At 43.7% G+C, this 24,565-nt stretch overlaps 1 protein-coding gene across 2 annotated transcripts in view; it reads left to right on the top strand.

Annotated features, from left to right (window-relative positions):
• pcxb (pyruvate carboxylase b) overlaps positions 1-24,565 on the top strand; it is a 202,432-nt gene that overhangs the window by 9,998 nt on the left and 167,869 nt on the right. For both annotated transcript variants that reach the window (XM_078106395.1, XM_040182101.2), the window contains 7 exons: positions 2,083-2,176; positions 2,832-2,922; positions 6,335-6,500; positions 6,899-7,044; positions 10,050-10,167; positions 11,283-11,350; positions 13,099-13,182. In XM_078106395.1, coding sequence (XP_077962521.1) covers positions 2,083-2,176; positions 2,832-2,922; positions 6,335-6,500; positions 6,899-7,044; positions 10,050-10,167; positions 11,283-11,350; positions 13,099-13,182 — 767 coding nt within the window. The remainder of the gene's footprint in view (positions 1-2,082; positions 2,177-2,831; positions 2,923-6,334; positions 6,501-6,898; positions 7,045-10,049; positions 10,168-11,282; positions 11,351-13,098; positions 13,183-24,565) is intronic.

Here is a 24,565-nt window from a genome sequence, read left to right as displayed (position 1 = left end):
TATGATAAATAAATAAACAAATAAATAAATAGAAGTGACTCTAGGTCGTGTTCAACAAAAACATGTTACCCCGCCTGTTGTTCTGGCGGTGAATTGCTCTGCAACACACGCAAGACTTTTAGAAGCATGATTGAAACGAGTGAGACGACGCAAACGCAGAAGTATTTTTTAAATTGTCGCCTCAGCAGATCTGCCTATTAATTACGCTGCGTACAGGCAGAGGGGAGTATTGAGCCTTCATACCACCAACAACGCGACGACACACACACACACACACACACACACACACAAGTTGGCTCGTTTTTTTTTTTGTTCACCAATGAAGTGAAAGTATGTAAAAAATGATTTTTTTTCACGGCACACCTGACAGCCTCTCTGGTTGAAAAAGACTGGTATAGAGAACTAGTTCTGACGAATTTGAGGTTCTGTTTTAGAATTAAGGGTTGGAAATGAAAGCTTTTTAATGCAGTTTTAAAAAAAATCCGATTAATCGAAGAAATAATCGACCGATTAATCGATTATCAAAATAATCGTTAGTTGCAGCCCTAATTATAATTATAGAGAAGGACGATCTTTTTAAACACTAAGCAGTCCCAGCATCAGCATGACTGACGTGGATTGGTAATACTTCTATTCACCGGACCACCTCCTGTTAATGCCGATTCGGTCGAGAGACCAATTAAAGTGGCGTGCAGGATTAGAGTAACAAATGGATCAAGTTTATTCCGTTTATTATTGCCTTTTAGACCCACCCAATATGTTTATACCTGCGAATACATTTTAAGTGCTTGATTTGGTTCAGCTTTTCACAAATTCCGATAGATTGGTGAGTGGTTTTCCAATATGATGCTGATTCTTAACACATGTGGTCCTTCAAAGGGCTCCTGCTGCACACAAGTCTGTTTTTTTGAATATGCATGTACACATGCATACATTCATGTCTACCCTCACAATGAACGCTATAATCAGATGTTCAACAAGATTCAAACAGATTGTGGTTTCCACCACAAGTTTACACACGCACTCGCTGCACACAGCATGACTTCACGTCAATCTCTCTCCGTCACATCAGTGTGACGTGAAATCCACACCACATTAGATCACGTTCATCAAACCGCAGTGCACTGGACCAAGAGACGGATGAAAAGAGAGACTGGACCGTCTCATCATATCAGCACAGATTCCACTTCAGCAAGCACATCTCCTCGCTTGCCATGGCTTCTCTGCCCTTTCCACTGATATCCTCTGAGCTCCTCTTGCCTCCTCCCTCCCTTTGTCTTTTTTAAGCTGGCTCCTATTTGCTGTGGTTTGTGGTTCCTGACTTCGCCCCCCCGACTCCTTCCTCCACCTTTTCTTATCTCTTCATTACTTGTTTGTCTTGTTGAACAGCTGAGCTGTTTGTCTATTTTGTAACTCAATTTTTTTTTTTTAAACCTTCAAATTTCATCTGTCCCCATCCTTTCCTGTGTGTCCTCGTGTTCCATCCTTCTAGTGTCCCTACTGCTGTCCTTTATTAAGAATTATTTCTTGCACGGTTTGTTTCCAACGCTTCTCAAATGTTTGAATGCTGTCCTCCCTTTCATAAGATGCATCTTACCAGTTTTCAGAGACAAATAAGCTTTTGTTGTTTCCTCCCCAAAATGTGGGCCGTTTTTAAATTACACCAGAATTCGGCTTCAGTGACAGCCAGATGAAAGGCAAGCTGTGTTTTTGTTGTCTCGAGCAGAGACTTTACGGTGTGTTATCAAACTTTAAACGAAACGGCAGACTCATTGCAGTGCCTGTTCATATTTTGCACAGTGTGATGAAGCCCACCAGAAGGATTGGCCTTGTTTTCATTTCATCTATGTTTTAGAGAAAATCAAAATGTATTATTTTACTCCGTGAAAGTGTTTGAGAAATGGGGCCAATGCCATAGGATGTTGATAAATCATGATAACTGTGTGCTTTGGAAAAAACATTTAAACATTTAGAGAATACAAGTGAAAGAACCGTTCAGGCAGGAAGGGGAAGAAAATTAACCGTTTGGCAAAATGAAGCAAAGCAAGTTAGTAAGCTAACCACCCTCCTCTCTTCTTCCAGGGGAAATCGCCATCCGCGTGTTTAGAGCCTGCACCGAACTGGGGATCCGAACAGTGGCCGTCTACTCCGAGCAAGACACCGGACAAATGCACAGGTGCTAAGCTCCGCTACGTTGGCGCCAAATGGGTCCGCACAGGTTTAAGTAAAGGAAGCGTAGCCGACAGATGTCCCGGTAAATTCCTGTTCTGCCGAGGCAGGATATTGACCAGTTGATTGGAGCCGAGCGCAATTAAAAGGGGTCTCGGGCAGTGTTTTTCTCTTCTTCAGCGCCATGGGTCGACTCTGTGTTTTGGGTTCGGTATTAAGTAGGGACATAAGTATAATTGTATTGACGTTCAGGTAATCGGTCGGCTCGGTTTACATGCTCAATGTCCTAATCTGCCGGGCAGCGTTCTCTCTGCCACCCTGGTTCCTCCTCTTTAAGGTTTTAAAATGCCTTTCATCGACTAGTACGGCTTGTTAAATGTGTGCACCACCTGGTCCTGCCTAGACTCCCTTCTCCCTTTGCAACACGCCTGAAGACTGGCAATAAGAGGACTTATTTAGGCAATTAAACCACGCTTCATTTGCCTAAGTACCTGTGCCCACTCTCTGCTGGGCTTGAATATGCCCACCGTGAAGACATAATAGTTCTGTGCTTGAGAGATTGGTGCACATCTGTGTGTTTTTATTTGCTTTTGCTCCCCCCCTCCACCCCGACCCTGACCTTCCCAAACTGAAATAAAACCCTTTCGCCCTTGTGTTCACAGGCAGAAGGCAGACGAGGCCTACCTAATTGGAAAGGGTCTACCACCTGTTGCGGCATACCTGGACATTCCTAACATCATCCAAGTAGCCAAGGTAACGGCTGGTGAAGGGTTAAGAAGTGTTTCCTGTAGATACAATATAAATACAAGGTTTTCCAAGTTCTTTGTAAAGTTGAACCCAGATAGGGGTAAACGTCTCTTAACAATACCTCTAAAGCTCCATTATCACATCCTATCTATAAAACTGTTAAAATACACCGTATTCATAATTCTGCCGCCCTGAAGTTAGGCGTCACTGATGTATTTCAGTGGCATCAAAGTACACGGACAAGTGACTTTTTGGTTCATTCTGTTTATCCTACGTCTGTTTACCAACACTCACCCCCCAGCAGTGTTTGAGGTTATTCCAGAAAGCGGGTTATGTGAAAACTCAGTAAGTTAACCCTGAGATCAGGGAAACTGAGTTATCCGTTCCAGATAGAGGTAACTGAAACGCTGAGTCAATCACCATGATAACAGACTCTGTGAACATAACCTGCTCGCTGGCAGGTTTACTATAAGAAACCCGGAGTTTCTACCGTCTCCTCCCACGTGAAGAAAGCTGGTAGACATGGATTGCCCATTCCTACCACATCCAAATGACATCGAAGCCTTAGTGATTCGAAATGCTTTACATCGCGAGAGTCTTCCGACTCAGATTAGACGTTTTATCATTTCCAGAGGAATTTCGGCCGTATATTACCAACCTCACACACCGCGGACGTGCACTCGCATCAAAGCAAATCTTTTGCATCGCGCTACGTTTTTTTGCAAATGGTAGTTTTCTTTACAACATCAGGGATGCAGCGCACTTTGGCCATGCAACAGTTTGTAGAGCTGTGAGGAAAGTTACCCTCTCACTGAAACGCGTGTTACCCGTGATGGTGGTGTTCCCCGGACACAAACCTCTTAGAACCATCAAAGAGGAATTCCACAGGATTGCAGGTGACTGATGTAGAAATCATATCCATCCATTGTCAAACCGCTTATCCTGCACACAGGGTCGCGGGGGGGTTGGAGTCCATCCCAGCCAACTTCGGGCGACAGACAGGGTACATCCTGGACAGGTCCCCAGCCAATCGCAGGGCTAACACGGACACACAACCATTTACACATCTACGGGCAATTTAGAGTCCCCAATTAACCTGATCCCCAGAGCATGTCTTTGGATTGTGGGAGGAAGCCAGAGTACCCAGAGAGAACCCACACAGACACAGGGAGAACATGCAGACTCCGCACAGAAAGGCCAGAAATCATAGAAATCATATATTATATTTTTTTAAATTATGATGTACATTCTGCTGCGACCTCAGAAGCTTAATTGGCTGTCATTTTGCAGGGCTTCCAAATGTGATAGGATGCATAGATGGGACACACACTTCCTATTACTTAAAAGAAGTGTATACTTTCATCTGATGTAGTCACTTGTGTCCTGGGGGGGTGACCGGTTCGGAAGAGCTTCCCCCAGGGATACCTTCAGCCACCGGGAGACCACTGTTTAGGCTGAGGGCCAGCTCCTCAGCCACTGTCAGAGGTGGTGGAGGTCGCCCTCCACCTGTTTTTACGGCCTCTGCCTTCTTTCTGTTTGCTGAGCAAAACTCAATGTTTCTTTGTTTTTTTAATTAGTATTTTAATGCTTGTTGGTGTAGGCTACAGCGTCTCCTTTTTAAATGACTTTGAGAGACACTATTTTATACCTAAGTGGGGTATTAAGTGAACAGACCTGTAAAAACATTTTATTAGGGGTTTAATTTACTATTTCAAGTAACCACTGAATTAATATTTACTTTTTATTACGTTTAATAGCCTAAGTCAATTAAAAAAAATGAATTTAAATTAAAGTGAGGTGCAATCATAGCCTAGCAATATATGCCATACCTTTTTGAATTATGTTTTTATATTTCATTTTTAGCTGCTTCCAGGTCCTTTTTTCCCCTGTTGGATTGCACCTAAATGAAAATCAGATTTCATTCCTACTTGTATTCATAACTATAGGGTGCGACGATTTTGCAGTTAAATGTTATGTCAATGGAACAGTACATTCAAACTTGCGCGTTGACTCGGGCAGCAATCTTTCCCCACGCAGTCTCTCTCTCCTTCGCTGCTGCAGCTGTATTGCATTTGTAGCGAAATACATGCTCATACTCACCGTAGGCCTGCAGAAGGACCTCCAACTCGATGGCAGCTTGCTCTTTTATTTACTGTTGTCATGGTGACCAGTGCTATCGGGGCTCCATTGATGATGGCTTTTTATAATCGTCATGCACGTGCTTAACTCAAGGTGAACATACTCCCGAGTTGATTGAACTAACGCAGATCAGCTGTTCTGGAACCTGATACTCAGTTTCCCGTCTCAGAGTCAACTCTGAGTTCAGGGATAGACTCAGAGTTTGTTAAACCTCCTTTCTGGAATACCCCCCATGTCTCTTTCCTCGTTTCCTTCCATTTGCCCATCGTTCCTTGGACCATCTCTTTCCTCTTGTTCTTTGGTACAACCTTCAATTTCCACCTCCTTCACCATTCTTTCTCTTCCCTGTGACTTTTCAGTTTCTGTGTGTTCCTTTACTATAACTCTGTGTACCTCCTTTGTCTATTACTCCTTGACTGCAAGGCCAAAGTAACCATCCATGCCTTTTCCCGTGTGTGTGTATAATCTTGCCTCATCTGCTGTCCGTGTCTCTTTGCATTTGTGTCCGTGTGTCACTCTGTGTACCTGCTTGTTTGCATGCACTTGGATGGGTTTAGTGTGTGTGGCTCCATGCCTGCTCTGGCCTGCCAGTAACCGCTCCCTTGACAACAGGACAGCCCATAATTATAGCCTGCCTCGTATCCAAGAGCAGATGGCACACACTGATCTAAAGACGGCTTGGGCGGTCAAGCTCTGCAGCGAGTGCGTGCGTGTGTCTGTGTCTGTACCTTCCCCCCCAACCCTCAGATTCTGTGCTTGCTCAGTTTCCCCGCTGGTGTCCGTTGAGTTGAGGATGATCAAGGCAATAGCAACAAAGATGGAGTAGGAATAGGAAATGTGCGTCACTAGCTCTTGGTGTCCTTTTGCCGTAACCGATGCGTACGTCCTTTTTTGGTGCAGCGCAGGTTAGTGGACGTGTGATTTCCATTAGCAGTAGTCGGGCAGGTGATAACTGGCGCCCCGCGGTGGCTCTGTATTTAACAGAACTCCCGTTGCTTAACTGGGCAACATTGCCCTTCACTGGTTTCCCCTGGCTAATAGTTTTGCACAAAACCTGAGAATAAATAAACAAAAACAATGTGTTAAAACAAGTAGTTGAATATTGGAATCTGCTCTTTCTCAGTTTAATTATCTTCAGTGGGATGTGTTTATAAGCAGTAATCACTAAGCCAGTGTTTCGACTGACATATTTACCAACGCGTTGGTGTGATTACCGAAAAAATGTAGTAGATCCAACACAAAGCAATGTAATGGATGTGACCTTCTCTGCGCTCTCCAGGACAACAACGTGGACGCCATACACCCGGGCTACGGTTTCCTCTCGGAGCGGTCGGACTTTGCCCAGGCCTGCTCCGACGCCGGAGTGCGGTTTATTGGGCCGAGCCCGGAAACGGTCCGCAAGATGGGCGACAAGGTGGAGGCTCGTTCCCTGGCCATCAGTGCAGGTACCCGGAAGGCCCGCGAGGCGTCGCAGCTGCTATGATGACTGCCGTATTTCGGTAGCCTCAAATAATAAGAGTGATAATAATAAGCAGTGAGACCGTAGACGAGATGATTGTCTGATGTCTGAAGGTTTTTGTTTTTGTTTTTCTCCCCCAGCATTAATTATATCTGTGGCGGGGATGTGCATTTTAAGCCATATTTTTCAGGCTTTAATTTGTTCCATCTGCCCAAGAAACGCTGGAAGATTCCGTCTAAAGTGCGGTTACGAAAAGTAGTTTCTGGCGATCACGACGCACAAATTTCACCAAATAAATGTGCTAAGCGTTTAATGCCACGAAGCACAGCATTGAGAATCTTCAGAGTGAAACGTTTCCTTTTCACCCCGCTCTCCTCTGTCTAGGTGTACCTGTGGTCCCAGGAACCGACGCGCCCATCTCCTGCCTGCAGGACGCGCAGGTGTTCTCAAAGACCTACGGCTTCCCCATCATCTTCAAAGCAGCCTACGGAGGAGGCGGCCGCGGCATGAGGGTGGTCCGGGAGTACGAGGTGAGCTTGTTTGTCTATCCGACTGTGAATCACCCTGTGTGTTTTGATGTGTGCGCTCTGGGTGACGGAAGCAATTTCAGAGTGATTTCCTGTGTGATGGTTACTCATTCTCAGAGGACGTTAAGAAAACAATGTCTTTAATGTTGCAGCTGTCCAGGGGCCACTTTTCAAACGTGTGTCGCAAAAGGAAGGATCATAAACTTTAAACGAGTCTTGCATGTGCGTCGAGTATCCCACATGAGCAATCTTTGTGACATGCGGGGCGGGGGGGGACATTGCACACAATAAACAAACACGGTCGGGAAATGGAAATCGGTAGGGAGGAAAACCACCATCCGTGACGCTGTGACGGGCCGTCACAGAGATGCCGACCTCTTTGGGTTGTGTGACCTTAGAACTCATCATCTTATTCTTTAGTTATAGTTTTGCGTATGTAGGTCTTGGTTGTAAGATGTCTAGTCTCTAATGAAAGTTAGAAACAACTCTTAACCTCTGATTGATTGTTATTGGAAAATGAGCCAAGCAGGTCCAATAATACTTACCATGTTTCGATGGTAGGGTAATTTTAGTGTTTTTTTTTGTTGTTTTTTTCCTTTTATCTATTACAAAATATTGTAAATTATTTATGGCAAAATGAAACCAAACAGAAATCCTCCCCAGAAGGGGCTTAATGCCCTTTGGTGGTTGGTTTAATCACCGTCTCTTAGAGGGGAAGTGGACCGCCGTGGGCTGCGGGACGGCAGGAAGGGCCACCTTCTCACCTCCGTTTATTTCAACGGAGGCCTGCAGGCAGCTTTTGCTATGATCCCATCAGTGGTGTACTGGGGCCGGTGTGGCGTGGTTTCCGCCCCCACCCGAGCAGCTCGCCGCCATGGCGGCCTCCGGAACTTGACCATGTTAAACTGGTTGTCTAATCAGATAGAATAGGGGGAATCAGTGGTGAAACAGCTGCAAATTGCTCGATCTCCCCTCATTGGAACAATTGGGGGAAAAGAGTTTTGACTTGGGCCTTACTGGCTGATCGACTGGCCGTCGGCCGCCAACCATTTGAAAGTGTGACCCTTTCCAAGTTGTGCCTCGATCTAATTAATTAGCGGTTGACATTTCTAGTTATCCAGCGGAGTCGCAGGGGCCTCGGTGTGTTGTGAGTGAATTACAAAGAGGGCTCCCTCTCCTGCTGGAACCCCCACGCAACAGCGCCTAGGTTGCCTTTGTGTTCCTTTTTAAGGCTCGTGGGTCATTTGTATGCCGAGCTAACAGAGTAAGCTTAACTCTCCTCAACATATTGCCGGTTGAGATCTGTAGGTTTACTGATAAGCACGGCGTAATTAAAGTGCCAGACTACAAAAAATAAAATAAAAAAATGTTGCTCCGGGTTTGACGTGATGTGCTTTCCAGAAGAGTAGGAGAATAGAAGAACGGCACGTATCGGAGCTCCAGTGTCAAAAGCTGACAGACGGAGTGCAAATGGAATCTGGCTGCCTCAAATGTTTCAAGTCTTTCACAGAAATGGAGGTCCATCTACGCTTTGAAGCGTTTGCTCGGTTGGCGTGTTTAAATCCTTTTGCAACACTTGTAATTTAGCGTTGAAAGTATTTTTTGAAGAGGCTTTCTTTTTACAAATGGCCTTTTCATTATGTGGTATTTTTCTCTAACCGTTGTAGAAGCCATTATTTTTTCTCTGTAAAGTGCTTATGTGACTACTGTAGTTGTTTTAGCTGAGCAATATGCAAACTCCTTCAATCATGAACCCAGACAGTAGGAGAAAGGAACAGAGGAATTAAGATTGCACGGTTGATATAGAATCTCTGATGCGAAACCGATAAATATACATTCCTGTCCTCATAGACCTAGAATTCTGAATCTAAATCATCATAACTTACTGGAATGCACGGCACATTGGCCGCATTTAATGAGTTATTCCATTTCGAGGCCTTCAATAGCGGCTCCTTTTTTTGTTTATACTGTATTTTATTAACAAAAGACCATGCCAAAAAAAAAAAAAGAAAAAGTAAATTGTAATTATCAATGGCTATGCAAAGTGGGACGAAGAAGTAACCAAATTGAAGATATAAATAAGTAAAAATAAAGCCAGACACACCAGCACAAACACACCAGCAATGTTGTCAGATCATTGTTAATCTTTATATTCAGTCTAACAAGAGATTTTAGGAAAAATTACATTCAGCGGTTGTGAACACAGCATTTCTTAAACTAAAGTTACATAGATTTTCATCCTGAAGGAGATATGATCTTCTTTAAACAAATTAAAAAAACATTTGGTCACTATCTCCTCCTCGGTGTCCTCCGTCCGGGCCCATCAGGTGTGGGAACGTTCACGCCAGTGATTGGTCGACTCGTTGAGAAGATGCCGCGCGGAGCGTATCCCATTGAGGGGTGAGGGGTGAGGGGTGAGGGGTGAGGGGTGAGGGGTGAGGGGTGACGGGTGACGGGTGAGGGGTGACGGGTGACGGGTGACTGATCAGGCATGACGGGTGACTGATCAGGCATGACTGGTGACTGATCAGGCATGACTGATCAGGCATGACTGGTGACTGATCAGGCATGACTGATCAGGCATTGTGGTGACTCAGACTTGGGCGGATGGGCTCGCTGGACATCAGACAGATTGTGTCATAACCCCCCCGCATGCTCCCTCGTAACCTCTTAAAACAGCGTGCCAGTGGTGTCATGTAGAATCTTCCTCCCTTAGGGGGTCTAAACATTTGTGTCGAATGAAGAAAGAAAGGAGGGTGGGGCGGCAACATCCCATGTGAATGACAGGAATATGGGGCAATAGAAGTGGAATTATTGCAAACTTATACACTTTCACTGAAATATGACTAACTGACCCGATTCTGAGAACGTAAACTATCTTCAAATATAGTCGTTGCTGCACTCAAGGCCTTTGAAAACCACAGGGATCCTTTGCTGTCACTCTTGCTTCTTCAATAGCGGCACGAAGTCAGACGTGTATGGATTATCTTTTCTCATCTGTTTGTCAGGAACTGGAGGAGAATTACCAGCGGGCCTACTCTGAAGCCCTGACTGCTTTTGGGAACGGAGCCCTGTTCGTTGAGAAGTTTATTGAGAAGCCGAGACACATTGAAGTACAGATCCTCGGTAAGTGCGTTTACGGCTTTCTCTCTGTATTTCCCTTTTAACTGTGTGTCCGTTCCTTTTTGTTCATGCCAATTGAGCCAAGTTCATTATTGAGCACAGACAACTCCTCAAACTTAAGAAGTAAGCGACAATGAGCCAGCCGAGGACTTCCTCACAATATAGCCGATGTAACTACTACCACTCAACACTGACATTTACAGAAAGTATCATCACTTTAGACATTACCTGTACGGGGCTTGTGAATGGGTATGTTTATCGGGTATACATTGTGTGTTTATGTCCGTGCATGTGTCAGAGTTTACTTTATACTTGGTGTGTGTGTGGTCGCTGTGATGAATCACTGTCTTCAGGGCATGTGAAGGCTTTTGTGAATTTTCAGGATTACCTGATAAAAGCCGTGTCATTGCAAGCGTTCTGGTTTATTTAGCCTTTCCTCTTATCATGCCTCCCTCTTAAAGCTTCCCTCTGTTCTTTGTCTGGCTCCTTTCCCTCGTTCCCTTCTCAACCTCCCACGGTCTCATTTGGTCTCCTGGCCCTTTGCTTCGACCTTGCAGGCCCCAGTGGGTCGAGGCGATCTTTCAGGTCTCACTGTGTGAGATCGGTCCGATGGGTTGCAATCTTTGGTTGCAATCTTTGTTCAAATATGTGATTTCAACTATGATGCATATTAGAAGGAGATTCAAATTTTACAGCTGCAAAAAAAGGGGAGCGAAGAATGCTAGCGAAGGCACATGTCACACATTCTACTGGCCAATCTTTTGTTTGACTGTCTGCACATTAAAGGACCTTAAGGGAAAAATCTGAGATGCCGGATGAAATTAACTGTGGTCCAACTAGCGAGAATGCTACCAAAAAGAATTCGGATAGCGGATTCTACCATTTGTCTTCTCAGTCTGAAGATGTGTCTTTTCCCGCCTCACACACATTGGTCGGTTTAAAGCAGTCGCATGTGTGAAATTGCTGTCAGAGGTTGGGAATTTAGTGCCAGTGAATGTTTATTTCTCCTCCCCGTTTGTCAAAGTCAACCACTCATTTCCTGAACACCACTGATTATTATCTTATATCCTTTGTTATTGTTGTTGTCTCACCTACTTCCCTGTTCTCCCCCCTTCCAGGTGATAAATACGGTAATGTCATCCACCTCTACGAGAGAGACTGCTCCATTCAGCGGAGGCACCAAAAGGTGAAGTCCCCGTCTGTTTGAATTTATCTCCGATTATCTTCATGGCATCGCTGCAGTAATACGTAGATTAGCATGAAATGGATAATTAAACTAAGGTCATGGGAAGGAATCGCACCCTCAAGCACTGCAGGCTACTGAAAAAAACAAAAGGCTGTAGTGGTTTATTTCCCTTTTTTATATTTAGGGAAATAAGCCGATTAAGCAACACATTAATAAATGCGCTTGTCTTGATTATAGCAATGATTGTTATGCCACTGGTGGCCCCGGCTATCGTAGACATCATGGACGGGGAGGATTAAGCAGCAATAACAATTAGCTACTGCGAATGCTAGGTGATTTGCAGTCTTGGCCAAAACCGCAGCAACTGCCGTAATTCTCCACCAAACCAACAAAATCTTTCTCCTAATAGCATATAATATTAAATTGTCATTCATTAGTTGAGGATATATACATTTTTTCCAGCTTGTACTGAAGAGAAATTACTTATTACAGCACCCGATTGTCAAAATAACAAAATAAAAGTCTGAATACCAAATGAGAGAAATTTCATTTTGTCACTTTATGCTCAATACAACAATGCTTTTCATCAGAGGAGGTTGATTTAACATGTGTAATATTTCGTTACCTATTGACACCTCAAAGCGGTTTCAATCATGCGTTTCCATCACTTTCTTCCTTTCCTTTTTAATCAAATTATAAATGATAATCATATTAGCGGCTCTGTTCATGCCAGAGCCGCTGCTCTTTGATTCTGTGAGACTTAATCTGCCTTTGCCCTTAATCTAAGATCTTTTTGAATCTCAGAAAACGAGAATAGTTGCCTGTTGAAATAGATTAGGGATGGTAAAGCGCGATATTTTTAGCTTTTTGTATTTTCTCCATCTCTTGGAAGTGCATACTTGGAGAGTTTAATCGTACAAGGATCATATTGAACCGGATTCATACATTCTTTGTGGATGGGTTAACTTGCAGTGGCATGAAACCCGTCTTATAAAACTGAAATGAAAGCAAATTAATGTATTTACATATTGTTAGTAGGAAGCTAACTAAGTCTGTGGTACTTTGTTTTTGAGCAAGTAGAAAGCTATGAGACCGTTTCAATAGTTTTCTATATATATACTCCACTGTGCAGATGTACGGTGTAGTTTAGCTGTAAGTTAATTATTTTGGCTTCATGGCCGTATTACTTTATGACTCATTGCTCACCAACAAATACCCACCCGATAAAGCCTCCGTGAATGATCGGCCCGGTTCCAAATGGCACACGGAGCAGGTGAACCGCATCGATCTTATTCTCCTATGGAAAGGCCAACGCACTCAGTGACCATTTTCCAGATTATGGTTGTTACTACTAACTGATGACAGGGAGCGCTGAAACATCCATCAGATGAAAGTGATGGATACATTTGTGATGTGGGTCAGACCGGTTTCTGGGGGCCAATGAACTTGTTTTTCTGTAGGTTTGGGTCGGTGGGATAATAAGTGCTGAGCCGTGCCTTTTTTAATTTTATTTTATTTTTTTACAGTAAGTTTCCTTTCAATGATCATTTTGAGGTCTGATGTGTAGAAAGCAGCACAAACGTCAGAATTAAAGCTTTTCCGTCCTTAGTGTCTAAACCAATAACTGTTACTTGTATGCTATACATATTTGTCAGTTGTAAAGCTTTTCAAGGGGCAGAATGTGCAGGTGTTCATACATGTGCATTAATCCATAGTGGTTTTATAAATAAAACGCCGTTGTTTTGAAGGTGGTGGAGATTGCGCCTGCCTTCCAACTGGACCCTCACCTGAGAAACAGACTTCACGCCGACGCTGTCAACCTCGCCAAACAGGTACGTCTTTGTTTTTTGTGTGTTTTGGGGTTTAGGCAAATGTCTGCTACCAGCAGCAATCCCAAATGCGTTTTGCATGCAGGCTTTTCCCGATTTCATCAGGAAAAATAGTCCTGAATGAATAGAGAAATCAAAAGGCTTATGACCGAATGCCTGCTTTAATTATTGGCTGTATATTTAAATATTCACGTGGCTGTGGTATTATTTTAAAAGGGGCCTTTTTGTTTCCTTTTGGAAGCAGTATTTCAGTTGTCAAGGCAGATGTCAACTTTGTCACACTTCAATCATCAAAAAAAAAAAGTTAACTGCAAATGAAAAGGCTCCTCTGGCTTCGGGTTGTATTCATGCAGTCAGCGCAGACAACCCGATGCCGTTCGTCCTCTCTGGTCTGCAAAACAACTGGATCCTCCACAGGAATTTTAATGTGCCGTCTACCTGTGATTCACATGAAGGGGACGTTAGTGCTGCGCAAAACTGTGAAAATGCAATTTTAAAATTGGTGGAAATGGATGTCAACAGTACAAACAGTAAATTAAATCCTAGAAGTGAGTGTTTGAACATTTTCTGAGTGCGTCTGTCGACACCAATTTAACGATTGTTGTCAGCAATTTGTGCATCCTGTTTTGGTTGGGGGGGGGGGGAGAAATAACATTTTTGATAAATGAAAGCTCCCCTTGCATTTCGCCTTCTGAAAACGGTTATATCTCAATCGGTCTGGCTTTAGCACTGCCAAAAAGTTCTAAACTACAGTATGACAGCATCACTTTAAAGTCAGGCCTCATCTCTGAGGAGATTTCAGGTAATGGCCTTTTCAGGTAATGGCCCAGTTGAGGAATGGATGGAGGGGAAGAGGCGTCTGGAGACGAGGAGGGTGCTTAGCTAAAGAAATGACCTTGATGAGAGACATGGTGATGTGAGACACAAACTTTACGTGGGACCCGCGATGTGACCTCGCTTCAGTTGTTCGGAGGAGTTCAGCCCCGACATGGAGAGCAGAGGCCACAGCGTAGCAGTTGGCCACTCGCATAGCAGTTGTCGGTACCCATCTTTGCTCAAAGTCAGATTCCCACCAGGGGTCTCACTTTCTCACTGCCTCGCGCTCCATTTTCTTATTTCTCCCTGTCCTGCGCTTGCGTTTCCCTGCCGCGTGTTGAGATCGCATTTCACGTTGTCCCCGTCCGCACCGTGACGCAGCCCGGCTCTCACTGCAGGTATCGAGACGCGTTCCCTAAGCAACGCGGAGGCTAAACTCTGCTACTACTTACAAGCTGGGTCTGGTTAAACGTGCCGGTTTGTCGCAGCTCGAGTGTTTGAGAGAGACGTCTATTTTTAAAGTGTTCTGTGGTCGTATAGAAGACGGCGCCGCGGTTATTCGCCGAGGACGAACGCACACTTTGCCAAGTACATGTTGTTGTTTTTGAAGATGACCAGTTTCCCCTCTTGGGCTCTTTAGTTGGAGGTTTGCACTCGGACACCTTAATGCGTGCAGTCTGATTTGCAGTGCAATTAGAGCTTTTAAAACATTTTAATCAGCCCCGCACTGGAATGTAATGGCAAAGTCTTACGGACATTAAACTATTGTATCACGTATGCACACAGTCTCTCCTGCTTTTGCCACACCCACACAGTCTCCTGCTCTTGTAAAAACACATTTAGTGTACACAGAGATACTCTGTAAGCAAAAAAGCCACACTGGATGTAACACAATCCGATACGAGCGCGCGTCTCGAAGCCACACGTGCAAATTTGTAGCTTTCATGTGCTCCTAATGGGAGGCCCCGACGTGCCACCCGTCCCTTTCCCTTCATCTCGCCGCCCGCTCGCATCGCCCGTCCTCTATCATCGGCAGCCTTCAATCCTGAGACGCGGCGCAGTCTTTGAACTCACCGCAGCCCCAGACTTTTTCCCCGATCGAATGTCCTGGAGAACTAAGTTGCCTGGCAACAGTGACTGTTGCAGGAAGTTACTCCCGGTGCTGTTTGTAAGGGTTTGAGCTCCGAGTGGGCTGTCAAGCTGGAGCTCACAGGGAAACCTTAGATATCGTGGAACTGCCTACGTAGCGGATTTATTTTGTACTCCCTTTTGTAAAGGCTTTGGTTTCTCCTCGCTCCTCTTTGGCTGCCCCGTCTTTGCTGTGTTGTCGTCGTGACTTGAGCAGAGAGATCGACGGCTGACCTTTCATTTAACCGCCAAACGCAATATCTCAGCCAGTCCTGATTTGGTTAATGATGGATCTTGCCATAGCAGCGTGAGGCTTTCATAATCAGTGATTGGACCGCTGATTGGGCGCCTCATTGCCTGTTCAGTCAGCCATTTCTGCCCACCCCTGTGTTCTTTTTATTTTTATTTTTTTTTTACGCTTGACGATCATTAGTTTTGATGACGGAAAGTCCGTTTGAGTACCTACTTAATGCATAAATCCCCATTTCTCAATACCCAACAAGTAATCCCTGAGGTCCATGAGGAATTCAACATCTGTGGTTTACTCTCCCAACGCATATGCTGCACAATCCGATGATTGACATTGACATCAACGGGATGGACTTAAAATACCATGCCTCAAATTATTTTGACCAATTGTTAAATACATATCTTTTTTTGTGACTTGCTCTTTTCCGAAACTCGGGCGGGGGGTTTTAAGATGCACATCTATGAAATGGATATCATTCCACCCTGGGAGCAGGGCTATTTGAAATCCCATGGGGGTTTTTGTGAGGGTAGCCAGCTTGTCCAGTCTTACCCGCAGTCCCTCGCTCAATGAGATTCTCATATTTTTCAGTTGGAAAGGTTTTCCATCTTAAGTGCTACGTTAAGGTGAAGCTCTATTTAAGCAGGCAAAATGCATTTGGGTCAGTCTGCTCGTTTGGTTATTCCTCTTCCTGTGGTAATTAGACAAACCGTGTAATGGCTTCACATTATGCAAAAGGACTTTTTTTGGCCAGATCAAACAAATGGATCTGTGTAAGCGCTAGATCTTCTGTCAATATGGTAGTGTAATTATGTTGCGGACTGGGTCAGTGCTCAAGGTTTCCTTTTTTCTGGTAAAGTAAAGTGTGTGTGTGTGTGTAAACCCTGCCTTTGGCTATACTTGTATTCTGAATTTCCTTTTTCCTGTGCCGTGTTTCACTGTCTTACCCACACTTTGGGCCTTTTCCAGTGAATCTCAGAGCTGTCTTTATGTTGTATTTGGCACCTAATCTCCAAGCCTCTATGTCAGATCAGGATTTGGCAAAGGTAGCTGCAGTGAAGGATTATAAGCAGAAAAGAAAGTTGGGCTTTGATCCAAAGTGATGAAGCTTTTAGAGCTGATGTAATGCATGTTGTTCTTGAACTGATTTGAACCGGCTTTGGGGACACACTACGCGTCAGCGTTTGAAGGTCTAAACCTGTTTTACACGGGATCTTTAGTGTCACCGATTTTTGTTTCATGGCATATTCATCGCTTCCACCGGGAAACGGCAGGTTTTACTGTTGGCTGTCACTTTGTTTAGCCGTAATTGGGAATTCCCTTCATGTGCGTGAGGAGTGCTGACAGTTGAGACTTTGTTGCATTTGACATTGCATGTGGCGCAGCTTTAATGGCTCAGTTTTGTCTTATTTTTTAGATAAGGAGAAAAGAGGTGTTCTTTTCTTTCCTAGGGTGCAGAAATGAGCAGAGAACATTGACGCTGGGCCAGAAAGTGACGCCTTTCCTCTTTCTGCGGCAAAGGGCATTAAATTCTAATTATTGCTGCTGTGTTTCCAGTGTGAGACTGAGAGTGGAACATGAAAAAGAGATTTGAAATCTGTCTGCATGATGATTTGATGGGAAGCGCAATTTGTCGTCGAGTGTTTTTGAGAGAACAGGGGGGAAAGATATTTGTTTTCATTTTGCCACCAATCCCAGGAGGGAGCCGGCTACTCAAAGGAGTCCAAATAAGTACAGCTCATGTGCACACTGCTGTACATACAAGCCACTCCCTGTTTAGCCCATTCGTGCTTTCTTGAGATGTAGAGCTGCGTCACATTAGTCATAAAATGTAAAGTTTGATATCTTACAGCTGGTGGACATTGTAGTTGTGAGTAAGCATTGTTCAAACAATAGCGTGTTCAGCTAATGGTTTCGCCCCTCAAAGTCAGAATCAAGTGAATTAAAGATGGCTGTGGTTGGAAGAGAAATCATTGGGAATCTATTTAAATTAATAAATATTGCATCTTAAAGCCTTTGTGGACATTCATTGCTTGCGTGCGTGTGTGTGTGTGTGTGCAGAAAACACACACGCACACAGGAAGAGCTGTCAATCCACCAAGGATGATAATGCGGAATTAGTTTGCTGTCAATCACCTTGGTGATGGAGAGTGTAAAGATGATATGCAGGCGCTGAGACAAGTTATGTCCCCGGTGGACGGACACACACGTTTATTTATATACAATTAATTACACAGCGGGGAGAAAAAGTATTTGATACACTGCCAATTTTGCAGGTTTTCCCACTTACAAAGCATGTAGGAGTCTGTAATGTTTATCATAGGTACTCTTCAACTGTGAGTGACGGAATCTAAAAAACAAATGCAGAAAATCACATGACTTAAAATTCTTCTTTTTTTTGCAGTTTATTGCATGACAAACGTATTTGATCACCTACCAACCAGTAAGAATTCTGACTCTCCCAGACGTGTTGGTTTGTTCTCAACTCATTGCCTGTAATAACTGCACCTGTTTGAACTTGTTACCTGTATAAAAGACACCTGTCCACACCCTCAATCAGACTACAACCTCTCCACAATGGCCAATGACCAGAGAGCTGTGTAAGGACATCAGGGATAACATTGTAGACCTTCACAAGACTGGGATGGGCTAAATTATTAGAAAATGGAAGTTCAAGATGTCTGTCAATCCCCCACGGTCTGGGGCTCCATTCAAGACCTTGTGGGGCATCAATGAGGAAGGTGCATCACGAGGAAGGTGAGAAATCAGCCCAGAACTACTCGGCAGGACCTGGTCAATAACCTGAAGAGCACTGGGACCACAGGCTCAAAGGAAACCATTAGTAACACACAATGCTGTCATGGATTAAAATCATGCAGCGCACACAAGGTCCCCCTGCTTAAGCCAGCGCAGGTCCAGGCCTGTCTGAAGTTTGCCAATGACCATCTGGATGATCCATAGGAGGTATGGGAGAAGGTCATGTGGTCTGATGAGACAAAAATAGAGCTTTTTCGTCTAAACTCCACTCGCCGAGTTTAGAGGAAGGAGGATGAGCACAAGCCCAAGAACACCATCTCAACCGTGAAGCATGGAGGTGGAAACCTCATTCTTTGGGGATGCTTTTCTGCAAAGGGGACAGGCCGACTGCACCGTATTGAGGGGAGGATGGATGGGGCCGTGTATCGCGGGATCTTTGCCATCAACCTCCTTCCCTCAGAGCATTGAAGAAGGGTCGTGGCTGGGTCTTCCAGCATGACAACGACCCGAAACACACAGCCTGGGCCACTAAGGAGTGGCTTCGTATGAAGCTCCACAAGGTCCTGGAGAGCCCTAACCCGTCTCCAGACCTGAACCCAATAGAAAATCTTTGGAGGGAGCTGAAAGTCCCGAAACCTAAAAGTCTGCCAGGAGGAGTGGTCCAAAATCCCTGCTGCAGTATGTGCAAACCTAGTCAAGAACTACAGGAAATGTAGGATGTCTGTAATTTAGGGGTGTAACGATTCATTCACTGAATCGATTAATCGATTTATATTCCTGCGATCCAACTGAATTGATCTGCGCTCCGCAAATCGGCATTCCGGACGACATATATCGATTGAAATGGTACATAATCTATTGTACCGATACTTGGAAACCGCACATTGGATTTAAGTACAAAAACGGTATGGATGTGTGTGTGTGTGTTTGTTGGTTTGTTTTTTAGCACGTTAAACGTTACTCTATTCAGTCAGTCTGCCTGTCTGACGTCATCAGTACGCAGTGGCAGCCGCGCGAAACTCTGAACAGCAACAAAACACAGCGTGGAGGAGACTACTGCGAGCAAGACATTTACAAACTAACTTATCGATCCAGCGCGTGAAAACATTTTGGCTTTTGCAAACACTGAGGTGTTCTAAATAAGTCTGTCGCGGTTTGTAGAATATGTAGACGCCAAATAAAAAACCACGGAAACACGACGAATCTTTCCAGCCGTCTACTAAGGCGCCGTGGGATTAAACAACGCCGACAGTCAGGCACCTCTAGCAGCGTTACCGCTGCAGCAGCAGCAGGTAACTCCAGCTCTGCAGACACCTCAGGCCTCGCCAGCACGAAACTCAGCATCACAGTAACAATTGCCAAGTTTATCTGTAAAGACATGCGACCCTACAATGTGGTTGAAACTCCGGGGTTCTGTGAATTGATCCAAACATTGTGTAATGTTTACATTGAAAATGGCACTTCAAATTAAAGGTTAATACATTTGCCATTAATTGTTGTTTGCTTGTTTATAATATCCATAATTCATTTAAACCTGATTTCCTTACAAGAAACAGGGATCTCAGAAACTTTGCCTGCACTGTCAAGTAAAGTTACTGAATTGATTTTAAGTCACAATCGAATCGTTCTAAATTACCCCAGATCGTCCATGAATCGAATCTGCAACCATGAATCGTGTTTCGAATCGTTGTTAAAATGAATCGTTACACCCCTACTGTAATAGCAAAGGTTTCTCTACCAAATATAAAGTTTTGCTTTTCTGATGTATCAAATACTTACGTCATGCAATAAACTGATTATATATATATATATATATATATATATATATATATATATATATATATATATATATATATATATATATATATATATATATATATATATATATATATATATCAATTAGATATAGATAGCATTTTAAATCGTACAATGTGATTTACTGGATTTGTTTTAGATTCAGTCACTCACAGTTGAGTACCTATGATAAACATGAGACTCCTACATGCTTTGTGGGAAAATCGGCAGTCTATCAAATACCAAGTTCTCGTGTGGGAGTGTGTGCGCCTATAATATAACGCGGATTGACTTGTGGTCCCTCTGGGTGGTCAGTGTACCATCCTAAACACCTTGGCTGTATGAATGTTCCCATTTTTGATATTCAAACCAGCAGCACGTTTTGCCCTGCAGGCATATTTTAATATTCCGTCAGGAAAACCAGCATTTGGAAATGGGCTAGACGAAAAAATGTTCCACTTGTCCACCAGTGAGCTCATGAGTTTTCCTTTTTTCAATTGACTTATTTATTGTCGTCCATGTTTTCCCATTCACTATTTACCTTCTTTTTGGGGTGTATTGGTTTTCTCTGCTCTTTCCTTCCCGGTTTCCTCCTTGTACTTTCACTCTTTCCTACTCAGTAGCTAAATCTATATTTGGCTTTTCTGCTGCTCAACTTCACCGTCTCATATGTGATTGCACATTTGCTTGTGACCCCTTGAAGCGACCCTGTGACATGTTGGCAAGTTGTAGGCACTCCAAAACCAAACCGGATGTTTCTTGGAGTGAAAAGAAAATCTTGTTCAGATTAATCTTAACACCATTCAGACCGTATTTAACGTTCAGGGTCAAACATTATGCCAAACCTCGCCGTGTACAACAATTTATTCTACTTCTACTATTTATAATGATTATAACTTAATCTATATACTACCTTTCATATATACAATGCAGCTCAAGGTGCTTTAAAGTATTACTGTAAAACTCAGTAAAGCTTTTTATGTTTATAAAGTAACTTTGAGCTTTTTGAAATTGGAGCCAAGAGGAAGGATTGTCTTCGTTATGCAGCAAATGCATCCTAAATGGTCTCCGCAGCGGCTTGTACTCTTTAGACATGAAACGTATGAATATTCACTATGTTGTACAGCAGCATAGAGAACAAAGCATTTCGCATAATACACAGAGGTCAGATCACAACCAGCGATGAAAAAATCCCGCTTACAAAACGACCGTCAACCCAATCCAAGCACATCAGGCGCCAGACGGAGACTCAAATGATTTGGGTTCTATTGTCTAAATCACCCACGCAGTCCCACGTTGGGATGTCCCTGAACGGAAATTGAGGGTCAAATGAGGGAAATAACAGGTTGGTGAAAACAAATAAACAGTGCTGCAAATGCTACGCTTTATTCTGCCGTGTGCACTTTACTCAGAGTCCCTGTTCACGTCAGGAGGCGCACAGATCGGAATAATCAAAATAATGGGAGAGTTTAGGCGAGTTGACTGGGAGACCTGATGAAACCAGCTAATGTAAATGTATATCTGCTGTGCCATTATACAGGTTCAACCAGTATACCGCACAGCAGATAGAGCAGAAATTATTTTTACACCACCCTGCCGTAGCGGTTGGAGCTAGTTGTAAGAGTGTGAGTAAAACCATTACCACATAAAACGCCTCAATGTGTTTCCACACTAGTTATTTCTGGATATTTTACTTCCGTAATGTGTCTCGGATTTGAGAAAAAACAGCCCAAATACAAGTTTCCGTATATATTTGCATACTTTGTCTATTTGAGTCTGAAGACGTATCACTTAAAGTCACCACAAATTATCACGTAATTGCTAATTTCCATGACATATCAGTTTTATTTACAAAAATTGTTCCGAAGTGGGGAAGTCGCATTATTTTGATGTATGGAGTGGAACCAAGGGGTTTCCCCTTAATGACCTGAGCAAATTGAAATGAAACGCAATTTAAAAAAAAAATTTTTTTATAAGGGTTCATCACAATTCACTGGATAAAAGCATGTTGTAAACAAACCTATGAAAACATCTTTATCATGAGATGGATTAGATCCATAGATAGGATACATAGGATGGGAAACTCGTGCATAGAAACCACTTTTCCCTCGACTGCTCCCACAAAGAGTAAAAATATTTACGCTCTGTGGTTGCCGATGGCGCTTGACGACAGGAAAACAGCGATCGACTCAATGTGTACCCGTTGCATTATGCAGATGTATTTTTAAGCAATGCATGAAAAAAGACATTCTTATGTGGAAAGGGATTTGCACCAAGCGCACAAATGCACGTCACGCATAAATGATGAGGGACAAAAATTGTGTTTAAAAAAAAAAAAAATTGTCTTTTGCCCTTCTGGTCGTCTGTCCTTCCCTTGTCTCCCATCTGTGTGTGTGTGTGTGTGTGTGTGTGTGTGTGTGTGTGTGTGTGTGTGTGTGTGTGTGTGTGTTTTTTTCTCCCTCTGGCTGTGTGAAATGCTGCAGTGTGGGTGTCTTGGCTCAGAATACATCTGAATCTTAGTCTGGCACAACAAGCAGTCTGCGGACACATGCGCAGCCACTCCAGTCTCACAAATTTGGAAAACTCACTTCTGCCCCGACCAGCTTTTGGCAGGAGTGAGAAGGATGGCGTGAAACAGCAAGATAAAGGATCGTTGGGGGCGGGCGGGGAGATGGAGGGCGCTGTTGGCTTGTTGGCTTGAAAAATTGCCTTTTTGGGTCAAAGTTACTAATCGTGTACCTCCACACAGAGGATAGATCAAAGTGCGTTCAGTGGACAACACCTCTCTCTCTCTCTCTCTCTCTGTGTGTGTGTGTGTGTGTGTGTGTGTGTGTGTGTGTGTGTGTGTGTGTGTGTGTGTGTGTGTTGATGCTCTTTGATCATTAGGCAGCTGTATTCACTTCTGCTTCTCATCATTTCATAGACAACAAGCTCATTATGCCTCCATTAACTGCTGACAGCCTCATGAATGAGGGAGCGGGTGGGGGGGGGTTGTTGGAGATATGAAAGCAAAGTGGAAAAAGAGGATGCATGACTGGCTGACTAACCCAACAGTGAGCAATAATGGGATTTGGGTGAGGGGAGACTGATATAAGATCAGGGTAGAGCCCTAAAATGAAGCCGGGAACAGTGGAAGCAGTCGAATGGATCTGTAACTGGGAAGGGCAGGTTATGTGATTATTTTTTAATTCACCACTCATCGCTGTGTCATGTCTCAATTGACCATTTGTGCTTTCGCTCTACGGGATCAGCATGTGGCTGCAGTGTTTGGGAATGATTTTTTTTCTTTCTTAAACGGTACTTATCGGACAGTGCATTGTTCAATCACAAACCTCATTTGAATGGCCTTGTTATTCACTGCCATTATCGCTTCCTTTTTTTGAATGTGGTAATTTGTCTTTAATTTAGTCCGGTCTCTTTTTGGATTCGAACTTCAACACGGCAGAGAAGGAAACTCAAAAAGATTACTTCAATGCTGAAGGAACAGCCAGGGTTAAAAGACCAGGGCAGCAAATGCATGTTGCATACAACCTCATAGAATAAGACTGTTTGGGTTGCCTTGCTGACAATGAATCAGCCCACAGAAACTTTCTCTCACTGCCGCTGCATTTTTATGGGACGCTCTTCAGTACATCTAAAGTTATGGATGCACTTTGTGCTTAATGTCTCTTCTTTCCATTTTGATTAATTGAAAGTAAACATCAGATTTTATGAGCACACATTTCCGTTTGTGCAACCGTGGACTGTAAATCCCTGTAAGGGGTCTTCTGTGGCCACATTGATTTAAAATCCATCCGTGTTGCCCTTCGTCTTTTCCCCCCCTTCTCCCTCTGTGTGTGCGCTTTATGGCGGCGTTGCTTCCAGGACTAACTCCCGTTACGCCGCCGCCTGATGGCCTCGCAGCTTCCGCTTGGTCCCCAGGATCTCTCGGTAATGTGAGGAAAATCGACTGAACAATGGATGTTATTTTTCTTCCTCCGTATCACTCTTGATGTGTGGCGCGCACGCACACACACACACACACACTGTTTGTCTGCAGCGAGAGATTTGTTTGTCGTGCAAATAGCTGCTTGAAAGCACGGAAATAATGCAGCGCACAACACTGTTTACAGCAAATCTCCATCAATGCATCTGAAATTCATTTTAATGGCCATATACATGTTTTGTCTGATGCTCTATGGCAATTTCCATGGTCTGTAGCAGCCGATTAGCTCTTTGTCCTCAAGTAATCCTCAAAGCGAAAAAATGACATCCGTGTCTGTTTAGTTCCTGTTAGACATGCACCTCGTTACATGAATGTGAGATTCATGTACTTTTTTCTTTTCCACCTGCACTGCACTGAATGCATGTGCGTTAAGGTAAAGTAAAGGTTGCTGTGACTTTAAGTTAAAGTACAGCGTAATATATTCATACCGCAATGACTAATCTCCCATGCATGAAGAAAATACAAATGTTCTTCAGGTAACTACTATGGTTAAAAGAAAGCCAACGGCCCCTCATAAAACACTGGTAAGTGGAAGTGAGCATTTTCCACAATAACTGACATTTTTGATTAAAAAATAATAGCCACCGGTGTCGCACATTTGTTCTGTGTCGGCTGTTGTTTCTTCACACTGCCATCTTTGACGTGGGTCGCGTACAGTT

The sequence above is a fragment of the Gasterosteus aculeatus genome, chromosome 7 (genome assembly GCF_964276395.1).
Source record: "Gasterosteus aculeatus chromosome 7, fGasAcu3.hap1.1, whole genome shotgun sequence".
Lineage (NCBI taxonomy): Eukaryota > Metazoa > Chordata > Actinopteri > Perciformes > Gasterosteidae > Gasterosteus > Gasterosteus aculeatus.
Note: the sequence above shows the minus strand (reverse complement) of the source record. Positions and strands in the feature narration are given on the sequence as shown.